This window comes from Enhydra lutris, unplaced genomic scaffold (genome assembly GCF_002288905.1).
Source record: "Enhydra lutris kenyoni isolate GAN:26980312 unplaced genomic scaffold, ASM228890v2 scaffoldscaffold1, whole genome shotgun sequence".
Lineage (NCBI taxonomy): Eukaryota > Metazoa > Chordata > Mammalia > Carnivora > Mustelidae > Enhydra > Enhydra lutris.
In genome coordinates this window covers 27,070,923-27,082,260 of record NW_019154085.1, presented here as the reverse complement: position 1 = coordinate 27,082,260, position 11,338 = coordinate 27,070,923, and the positions used below count along the sequence as shown (strand labels likewise).

Genomic DNA, 11,338 nt, shown 5'->3' with positions numbered 1-11,338 from the left:
GCTTCCTGCAGTCCCTCCCCTCCCAACTGAGGGGTTAAAGGGTGAAGCTCCCAGATGAAGAACGGTCAGCCTCAGACATCGGGGTAAGGGCCCTAAGGAGCACTGCCTAACTCATCCCTAAAAAATGGAAGCCTGCTCACCTCAAACCACTTGTTTGACGTCAAATGCATTTATACTGTATTTAAAGTACAGTTTCCTTACCCTTTCTACGAACAGCTCAACTACAGTCTGTGAAAGTAGGCCAGAGGGATGGATATTTCCATTTTATACGTAAAGAGATGAAAAGCATGTGATTTATTACAAAAAAAAAAAAATGAAGTGCTTAGTTTTGTCTGTATTATCTAGCTTTCCACATACACACACCCACACGCAAACACACACGCGTGCAAGCGCCCCCCTACGGAGTTGCTGCTAACAATATTTGATTTACAGATAAGGAAGACGGAGGCTGGGGGAGAACTTGCCTTGGCTAGCATGTGGCTGGAAACTGAGCTTTGAGCTGAAGCAACTTCACACCACGATGAGGCCACGAAGCATGACCCTAAAACTTCCAGGGAGACGCGCGGCCGGCCCGACACAGCCCATGTGGCCTTCGTTTGGAAGGCCAGCTCGCTGGGCGTCAGGGAGGAGACACGGTCAGCTGCCATCAAGGCAGCCAGTGTGTGTGAGCACCTGCTCCATGCAGGACGCTCACCGGCACCACAGCTGTCCTCACGAGCACCCCGCTGAAGAGAGGCAATCATCCCCATCCCACCAACAGGTAAACTGGTATTCGAGGAAGGCCCACACGCGTCGGCACTCGGATTCTCAAACTCAGGCTGCAATGGAACCCGGTCCCCATGATGGCACAAGCAGGGCGGCCGCCCCCCACCTCTGCTCACCCCACCCTGGAACCCTTCTGTCTCTCCCAACTGCCACACACTGGTCACCTCCCTCTCTGTGAAGTCCCCAGGCCTTGGGCCTCCTAGTGGAGTTGAGGGAATGCAAACAGCCAGACCTGGCCCATATGTGGCAGGTGTCCAGGAACAAACTTTCAGGCTGACGGGGTCAAAGACTTTTGTTGCCTACAGCACCCCCTTCCCTTGCTTGACCACGGGGGCGGAGGGGAACAGAAGGAAGGTCAGCAGCCTCTCAGCTCATGACTCACCTGCTCAGCCGTCCCCTAACTGAGCTTCAGAGTCCAAAGCTGCAACATGGAGGTAAAAAGCCTCCCTCTCTCCCTCACAGGGATCTTGGAAGACAGGAGACAAAGCAGGCTAGGAAGCCAGTTCATGATAGGAGGAGGACAGATGGGAAGGCGACCGAACCCCTGGCCGCTGCCTGCCAATCTCAGCAAAAAGCCGGCCAGAGACAGCAAGGAGCAGAGAGGCCTAGAACATCTGCCAAGCAGAACACCAGCTCCCCTGGTGACTTAAAAGCTTAACCTTGCTCCTCTCTGCCTCGGTTGCAGGGAGAACAACCCTAGCACAAACCCCCTTGGGGATGTGCCCCCTGCCCCCCCACCCCCACCCCACAAAGCCCAGCCCCATGTTCCTCTGCCAACCACCCTCCTCATCCCAGAATTAGATTTGTTTCCAGCACTCCAGTCCCCATCACCTACGTGGTCTCCACCTACCTGGAGTCCTGTGGAAGGCTGGGGTACATCTATCTTCTGTGCCATTTCTCAAGCCTTACCCGCCTCCTTAGCATCCAGCCAGGTGTTCAAGACCCAGCCATAGTGGGAGAGGCCGCGGGGGGCCAGGGGAGAGGGGGTTAGGAAAGCAGCATGGATTAAGCAGGGAAGGAAAGGGGAGACTGGGAACACTAAGAAGGGACAGACTGAAATGAAGTGCGGTCCCTGGTGATGAGGCTCTTCAAAAATAGTAATAACCGGGGCGCCTGGGTGGCTCAGTGGGTTGAAGCCTCTGCCTTCGGCTCAGGTTATGGTCCCGGGTTGTGGGATCGTGGGATCGAGCCCCACATCGGGCTCTCTGCTCAGCAGGGAGCCTGCTTCCTCCTCTCTCTCTCTCTGCCTGCCTCTCTGCCTACTTGTGATCTGTCTGTCAAATAAATAAATAAAATCTTAAAAAAAAAAAATAGTAATAACCAAGCCCTTTGTCGTCGTTGTTGTTGCTGGTACCGTGTTGTAGCATATGAGCGGGGTCAACAACAAAACCAAATGTGGGCAGAGCCTACATATTTTCTGCTCCTCCTTCATTCCCTTCAGAAGCCCCTGCTGTGCCCCCAGCCCCCCACCAGGAACTGTCGTCCTATTTTGCATTTCACTGGAACCAAGAATTTTTGGAACTTCCTTATATCAAAATTTAGCAACTGTGCATCCAGTTTTCTACAGCAGAGAACAGCTAATGTGAGACCCGACTAGAAGCTAACCTGATTAATGCGCTCCAGTACAGGGATTCTCTCCAAGGAGGCCCTGGATGCAGGACAAAGGGAACCAAACAGGCTCCTGCTCCCAAGGCCCGCAGATGTCTTTCTAAGACTAACTTCCATGTAGTCCCCTAACCCAAAGGAAGGATTTGCCCGAAAATTTCAGTTTAAAGCTCCGTGCTAAGGTAAGCAAAATCTTAGAACTGTCTAAGCTTCCTCTTCCCTCTGCCTGCCAGGAAACTCAATAGCTCAACTTGGCCAAGAACCAGAGCAAAGATAGACCTCTGCGGTGGTCGTGAACACATAGATTCCTCTTTCCCCTGGACACCACCACCTATGCTAATTCAGAGACTCCTCAGCCCTATTTTTACAAGATCCTATGACCTGGTTTCAGAGGATTTGGTTTCCTCAAAGCTTCTTCAAATACCTGGTCAGGGGAATGGATGGGATCGTTATTACCACACAAAGGGAACCATCACGGTGAACAATGTGGCCAGAGTGGAAGGTGAGTAAGGAAATTGCAGGCAAAAAACCCTTGATTCCATGACTTCCTCAGATTCCAGCCCTCAGAGGAGCACAAGGGGACGGAGGAGGCAGCCAGCCCACCACTGCTAGCCTCCTCACCCGGTTGGGACTTGGGGAGCCACACCCTCCAGACCAGACCTCCCTCCAAGGCCAGAGTGCACACAGCCACACCCCGCTAGGTCAGGTGTCCCAGGAACCACCGGTCTCTGTCCCCCTCCCGCCACCTCAGCTCCCCCACCTCCTCCTCCCAACGCGCCCTGGTGACTCAGGCAGAGCAGCTTAGCGGGGCAAGTGCTGGGTGTTCTGTCCAGAAGGGGGGAGGGTGGCGGAAGGTAGTGGTGTTAGCAATCAGTGACAGTGGGTCCCACTCATTCCCCAAGTCTATTTTACGACTTTGAACTCAGTATGCAAATTTATGCAAGACAAGATGCAAAGCAGCGCTTGGAGCCAGAAGTCCCATTGCTTTTCTCCCCTTTCTTGAAGCTGCACTGAACCACTGTAAATCAGTGCTAGCCTCTGCCCCCCTTTCTAGTCCCCCAGCAACTGCAGATGCAAAGGCTCCTCAGACCCGCCCGCCCGCCCGCCCGCCTGCCTGCCTGCCCTGGGACTTTGAATGACTGCACATTTCTATAGCACGTTTATATGTGCAGACGGCCAGACGGCCACTGGGGCGGCTCCGCCCCTCGGCATAATCCCAGGCATTGTACACGGCAGGGAAGGAGGCAGGGAGATGCGGAGGGAGCCAGTCCACCCCACCGGCCCTGAATTCTGAAAGGGTGCCCACATCCTCCTCTTACCCCGACATTTCTAGGCACTCCTGCCCACTCCATCAGCAAACACACCCACACACTGTTAAGATCCAGACCGCAACAGATCTCAGGGGGCCCCCCACTCCCATTTTTCTTCCAGGCTCACTCACCTATTCCAAGCCCTAGTCTGACATGCTGAGTTTCTCTGAACCAACCAGTCCCGACCCATCACCCCCAAGGGATGGAGGCTCAGCACCCGCAGATGTGCCCCACCCCCACCCCCTGCATCCCAGCCGTCCCCAGGAAGTCAGCGACACAGCCCCTGAGTCCTGGGAACAAAGACAAAAGAGCTAACAGCAAAGCCGGAACTGCTGGGGTTTGCTGCCTCAAAATAAGAGGGTATGTTTAAAATTCTCAAAAGCAACCTGCTCAAAGAGGAATGCAGTCTGGGATGGGAGAGAGCTCGTTCTTCAGAGAGGGGAGAAAAGGGGATGGGAGATGGAGGGGGGAGGAGGCAGCTTTCAGGGCTACGGTCTCTTCTGGGCCACATTCTGTGCACCCCCGACACCCAACCCGGACCCCAGGGCTCTATGGGCAGTGCCACGCCCCTGCCTCAGCCCAAGACCCTCTCGGGCCCAGAAGCCTCGAAACTTGCCCCTCTCTTCCCTGCATCCCTGCCAGCCCAGGCTTCACCCTGCAGTGCCCCCTCTTGCCCAGTCCTCACCCCTCAGCACCCTGCTCTGGGACACTTCTTTCCAGGGTGCCCACCCAGCTTCCACATCTAGCTCCCACCTCCCACCCCCAGTGTCCCCTCTTCCCAGTCTGGAGCACAAGAGAAAAATGCGGAAGGCGTCTGTCTGGGCACTGGGAGGAGAGGGCTGAGGAGGCAGCTGGGGCTAGCTGGCGGAAAGGAGTCCCATAACCAGGCAGAAAATCCAGAGTGACATTCTTCCCATGAACTCACCCCATTGTCCCTGGGCTCCCCTGACAACTCCCCCCTTCGGGCTCTAGGGAGGAGTGAATGGGGAGAATCTCCCGCATCTGTTCTGAGGCTTGGAAGCAGGAGAGCTGCCAGTGGAAAGGAGGAAGGGTGAAAAAAGTACAACGTTTAGGGAGGACCTGTGCCACACACTTAATTATTAAGACGATCAAAATCCAAAGGAGTCTGTGAACTTGGAGACCTTTGAAAAGTTCACCCTGCTGAGGAAGATGTTTAGTTTGTCAGAGTTCAGCTCAAAAAGCACAGTACCTCCCCGGAGGGGAGCTGGGGCGGGGGGGGGGGGGGGGGGGGGCGGGGGGGGGGGGGGGGCAGGATCGAGGGGGCCACGGAGGAGGAACACAGGGCCAAGTCTTTTCCTTTTATTATTACTTTCTAAGAGAAGCAGGAGGGAAGGGTTAACTTGGAGGCCAGGCGGGGAGGGAAGCAAGCGGAGGAAGAAGAAAGGGACTCAGGGTTTCTGCTAGCTCCTCTGAGGAAACCCTAACTTGCTCTGCACTCAAGGTCAAAATGTGCCAGAGAAATAGAAGAACGATTTCAACTCTTAGCCCCAATTCCATTCCCAAGGAGAACAGGGAAAAAATAACAGCTGGGGAGAGGAAAGGTGGGGAGGCGGGAGGGTCTTGGGGGGCGGGGAGGGGGTACATGACTATGACCACATAAGCTTACAAGCAAGCAAAAACGTTTTCACTTATCCCTTTTCTTTCTTTCTTTCTTTCTTTTTTTTTTTTTAAGCTTGAGGAACTTGGTCAGACTCGCTTGCTTTTTAAAACAACAGCAGCAGGCAGTGGACACATTTCTCAACTGTCTCCAAGAAGAAAGAAAATAATTACAGTCTCCTCCAGACCACTGGGGCAGGAGGCTTTTGTAATTTTATAAAAACAAAAACCAAAACAAATGTGAGATTCTGACTGCCTGGTCGTGTCCCTCAAAAACGTTTTGGGGGTAATGAGGATCCCTTACAAAGACTCCCAGGGCCCCCCTTCCACCGGACAGGGAGGATCTCCCCGGATTAGGACGGGGATAACACCTCCCCGCGGTCAGAGCAGCCGGGTCCAGCGCCCGGGCATCGTCCTGCCTTCCGCCCCGGGGGCCCAGATGCTCTAGTGAGTAGCACTGCTGCCCCCGCCCCGGGACTGCAGCCGGCGACCCGGCTTAAGTTACACTGACTCAACTGCTGGGCAGAGTCTCCGAAATGCCCCTCTCTTATTGTTCCACCCAACAGAGAAGCACGAGCCTTCTTCGTTCTCCCCGGAACAAGAGCAGCGCTCGTCTGCGTTTCTCTCCTAAGCAACCCACCCTACGGAGTACCAAGTCCTTTCTTTCCACCTCACCATCCCAGACGGAAGGGTCCCTCCACGAGCTGCCGCCCTTCTCCTAGCGCCCCGCTCTCATCAGACGTCCCCGAAGTCACCGGCACCCGCCAGCCTCCGCCCCCCAGCAGTGTCCTCCACCCGGACCTTTCCAGGAAACCTTCGGTCGGCGGCCACCGACTCAAACTGTGCCCCAGCTAAGCCTCAAGTTCGTACTCCCCTGGGTCTGGCCAACACCCTCCTCCCCAGTATATCCCCCCTTCCAAAATATAAGTCGAGGTACGTCCACCCGGGGAAGACCACGGTAACAGGGATGCCTCTCCTCTGCCCACTTATCCCGACCAAACCAGTAAGCAGCCAGGGCTCTCCCGCACGCTGTAACTCCAGCTCCCCTCCCCGGGCCTGACTTTCGGGTCCCCCTCCCAAGCAGTCGCCCACAACCGGTCGAGGACTCCGCTGTTCCTCCACTAAAGCGGTCGCGGAGCTCCCGTCGCACGCCGCTCCCGCACGGAACAGCCCCCGGCCCGCGCTCCGCTGCCCTCCAAGTTTCTCCGAACTAGTTGTCCCAGTGCGCGTTACCTGCAACCTGCTCGGGGCTGGCGCCGTACTCGGCGTCGCGGCGCTTTTCACAAGTGCCCTCGCCCAGGACCAGCGCCTGCAGGGGCAGCTCCGAGCCCGGGTGGGGATAGCAGCGCAGCCCCTGGGCGCAGCGCGGGGTGTAGACGCCGCACGCCTCGCCCTCCAGCCGCGCGCACACGGAGCAGCAGCCGCAGCCGGGTTCGCGGACCAGCTCCGCGCAGGGCGCGCGGGCGTCGCCGGCCACCCCGGACGCGGCGGCAGCGGCGGCGGGCGGCGCGGCCGGAGGGGGCCCGCAGGCGGCCAGGCGCTCGGGCGTGCAGGGCGGGCAGCGGAACAGCACCTCGCCGCGCACCCCGCTGCCGCCGCCGGCGCCAAGGAGCAGCGGCAGCAGCAGCAGCGAGGGCGCCAGGAGCAGCGGTAGCGCGGGGCCGCCCAGTCTCGGCAGCATGTTGGCGGTGGTGAGCGCGACGGCGGAGAGCGAGCGGGCAGGTGGCACGGCCCTGCGAGCGCGGGAGCCTCCTCCTCCACTTCTTCCTTCTCGCGGGCAGCCGCAGCCGGGTCCTAAAGGGCCCTGCTTCTCCCCGCCCCCTGCCTTCTCCCCTCCCCCTTTTGGAGACCACCCCCTTCCCCCGGCACTCCCGCGCGCCGGCCTGTGAGTGCGCGCACGCCCGCAAGCCCACCCTCCCGCGCCGCGCTTCTGGGCTCTATGGGTCCCCTGCAGCATCACCACCCCGCTGCCCCGTAGAACCTCCGTCCCTCCACACCCATCTTACCCCGGGCTCCCTGAATCCAGGGGAATGCGAGTAACTTGGGGCTTGGGTAGGATCGGCGCGGGAGTGGAGAAAAGTGGGTGCTTTTGTCTCCTGTTTTCAGTTCAGAGGGACTTAGTTTGCGTGCTTCCCATTCGGCCAGCACTGGGCTAACTGCTGGGGCAATGCAAGGGACATAAGACGGAGTCTCGGCCTTCAGGTGGATTTCAGAGCGCTCCCACCATCTCCCTCCATCCTCAGGGTTCCACTCAGTGCTGACATGTTGCTTGGGGAAATGCCTCTGGTCATCAGTGAGTTGGTCCGAAGAAGCAGGTTCCCATCCACTAGACCAGCCTAGCCTGAACAGCCCCTCCTGGTGACCACCGCAGTTTCCCAACCCTGCCAACATCTGCTAACATATAATTACCAGAAATGCAATTTCTGGACACTGAGAAACCTGTTCTCTTCCTCTCTGCCTGACTTCCCCCAAAATAATCCCTTAGTTGCCTCCTCTCCCTGATCCAGAGGCATTTGCTATGGGCGAGGTCCCGCCCCCCCCCCCCCCCCGCCCCCAACACTCTGCCTCAGGGGTCTTGGAGAGGTCGGATAGACTGCCAGGTGTGAGAGGAGGCCCCAGGGGAAAGGCATTTAGAGCTCTATGGGGTCTTGCAGATGGACAAGGATGGCCTCCCTTCCCTGTTCTGTTTGATTTAAACTGAGTCATCTCTCTTGGCTGCCCCCAACCCCCAGTGTTCCAGGCTGGACCAGGCCTTAATTATTACCCATGTTGTGACCCTAACAAAGACTCTTGTCAGAGAGATTCTCTTGACCAGGGATGCACCTTTAAGCTGACTCCAACCTAGGTTTAATTTCCCAAAGCTTCTGCCACCCTCCCCCACCCCACCCCCAGAGCCCTCCATGCCAGCTCTAACTTTAGCACTCCCGGCCATTTGACTGAACTCCACAACTGCTCGCCAAGTGGCCACCTGGTCCTGGAGGTGAGTGAGAAACCCCAGCGTTTGGGGTGAAGATTTTGGTAAGATGGACAAACAACTCGTTTGTCAGAGACTTGAAGGAGGAGGGGGCTCATGGGTGAATCAGAATTGAAATCTAAACTTAGAAATCTACCCAGGGAGACACGGGGAGAGCAAGGACACTGGGAACAGAGGGACCAGCCAAAGCAAAAGAGAAAGAAAGGTTGGAGAAAGGAGGTCCACTTTGGCCAGCAGAGAGCTTAGGGGTGGGGAGGACCAGCAGGAAAGTCCCTTGACTTGTGAGATGTGGCTTCATTCAGCGGGCAGGGGACGCAGTGTCCATGTTTGAGCAGAGGAGTGAAAGAGCCGCAGCTGAACTTCTGGAATTCCGTAGAGCTGTGTCTAGTGCAGATCTGACAGAAGTAGAAAGAGACAGTCATCTCTCCTCCTGGGTGTGCCCTGGCTCCTTGTACTTCTCTGGTAGCATTTGCTCCTGTTGTCCTCACCCACTGGGGTCTGAGTGCCTTCAGCATGCGGACAGTGCCTAGCGTGACACTGTCCCGTTCAAATCGAATGCAAAGCACAAATGAGAGCCACGGTACAATTTTCAAATTTCTAGCAGCCACATTAAATTATAGTGAAAAGAGATAGGTGAAACCCATTTGAATACCCTATTTAGCTCAATATATTCAAAATACCATTTTAATATGTAATCAATATTATAAATTATTAATGAAAGATGTAGCATTCCTTTTTTCCAACGATATCCTCAAGCTCTGGGGTGTATTTTATGCTTAGAGCACATTTCAATTTGAACTAGCCAAAAATTTAAAAAATACCCATAGGTGGCTAGCTGTTACCATGTGGACAGGACACAGGTCTAAAATACAGGGCCTGGCACGTAGTAGGCACTCAGCGAATACACTGAATGAATAAATGAGTGAATGGATGAAAAGCACTGTCTCTAAAAATACTCTGGGCAATGTGAGAACATTCTCCATTATGACATCCCGCAGAGAGGCTGGAGAGACCTTCATTCACTCATTCAGCGCCTCAAGGACTCTTTGAGAATCTTTCTCTTTCCAGCTCTATTTAAAGTTCTTGATCTCTCAGCAAAGCACTGTGGAGATGAACAAAGTGAGGTCAACTTGACAAATCCAAAATACTCGAGATTGCTCTGGAATGAGTCTGATGGCCAGACCCCAATTCTTTTCTCCTAGTTCCCTGGGGAACCCAATTCTTTTCTCCTAGTTCCCTGGGGAAGAGTCTGTTTTATCACACACGTACACGCACAGCCGTACACACCACTGCCACCACTAACCCCATCTTTTTAAGTCCTAACCCCTGTGAGGTTCGGAGTTCTCCTCCAGAAAGCCTGGCTGCTGCTACCAGATGGCTCTCTGCCATCCGAAGCCTGGAGAGGTGGAGGAACTTGACCCACCGTTTTGTTCTCTAACTGCCCGCACAGGGCTTAGAACAGCGCTGGGCACTCAGAGGCTCGACAAATATTTGTTGAGTGAACCCAGGCTCTCTGTCCTCCTCGTCCCTGCTGTGCCCACTCTTTCTGGAGCTTACCTTACTTTAAATTGCTCATGAGTCCTCTGTCAAGGGTATGTGCTTAGGCCTGAGAGATGATGCCAGGCAGTGGGGACTTGTTGAGAGATGGGGACAGGCTGAAACTGGTTTTCTCCCCTCCCCCTAATCCCTGCCTTTTTCCATTTGAAAAATGTTTCACAAACTCCACCCTCAGGAGGTTTACCTTAACCAAGTACCACCTGTACTATTATTTACATAATATTTGTTTAATGTGAAGTCAGATCTCTCTTTTTTTTTCTTGGCAACTAAAAGCTATTTTTAAAATAAACGGTATATCACTACCATAAATGGAAAACCAAGATTGATGGCCATATATAGATGGCAACCGTAAAAATAAACAAAGTGACAACAAAACAATGCCATTCCATTCAAGCTGGATACTGTTGCCCACTGAAAGCCTCTGAACCTGGCATATTCCTCTGGTTAACAAAAGATGAGCCAGTCTAAAGAGAAATATTAAAGGCATGTCAGACCCAAGGTGAGACTTATCTCCATTAAGTCATCAGACAGAGAAGTGTATTTTTTAAAACATTGTATTGAAATATGCTGTTCATGCAAAACAGTGCACATACCATAAACCTGATAAATGTTCACAAATTCCCTATAACAAGTACCCAAGTGAAGAAAGAGAACATGGGGGTGCTTGGGTGGCTCAGTCGTTAAGCGTCTGCCTTAGGCTCAGGTCATGATCCCAGGATCTTGGGATAGAGCCCCACATCGCATTGGGGCTCCCTGCTCAGCGGGAAGCCTGCTTCTCCCTCTCCCACTCCCCCTACTTGTGTTCCTTCTCTCACTGTCTCTCTATCTCTCTCTGTGCCAAATAAATAAGTGAAAGCTTAGAAAAAAAGAAAGAAAAAAGAAAAGAAAAAGGAAGGAAGGCAGGCAGGCAGGCACAAATAGCACCCAGAAGCCCCTTCACACCTCCTTCCAGGTATTACCCCCAGCACCCCATTACCCTGACTTCTACGAACATGGATGAGTTTTTCCTCTTTTTTCATCTCACATCAACAAACACATACACCAGGCAGTGTTTTTGTGTCTGGCAAATGCTCCACATCACGCTGGTGAAATGCATCCGTATTCTCGTATGTGGTCAGTTACTGGTTCCTTCTCCTTGCGGGGCAGTGTTCCTTGCTATGACTGTCCTACAGTTTCTTTACCCGTGGTACTGCGGATGGGCATTTGGATAGTTCCCCATGCTTGACTCTTCTGAACACAGCTGCCGCGAACCTTCCAGAACAAGCTGCTTCTTGAGCACGGGCACACATTTTTGTTGCAGCTCTACTAGGTCCAGAATTTCTGGGTGATGGGGTATCCATGTGTTCAGCTTTAGTAGACAGAGGACAGGCAGAAAGCTTTGCAAAGTCAGTGTGTGCATCTCTACCGCCATCAACAGTCTTTTGCTCCGTATTCCAGCCAACACTTGACCTAGCCCATCTTTTCTCACATACCCATACTGGGCGATATACAGGTGCACGGCATCGTGGTT

At 54.2% G+C, this 11,338-nt stretch overlaps 1 protein-coding gene across 1 annotated transcript in view; it reads right to left on the bottom strand.

Moving 5' to 3' along the window:
* LOC111142128 (insulin like growth factor binding protein 2) overlaps nt 1-7,057 on the bottom strand; it is a 24,656-nt gene extending 17,599 nt beyond the window's left edge. The window contains exon 1 of the mRNA XM_022495111.1: nt 6,531-7,057. Within this exon, the coding sequence (XP_022350819.1) occupies nt 6,531-6,978 (448 nt within the window). The 5' untranslated portion in view covers nt 6,979-7,057. The remainder of the gene's footprint in view (nt 1-6,530) is intronic.
* Nucleotides 7,058-11,338: the final 4,281 nt, after the last annotated feature.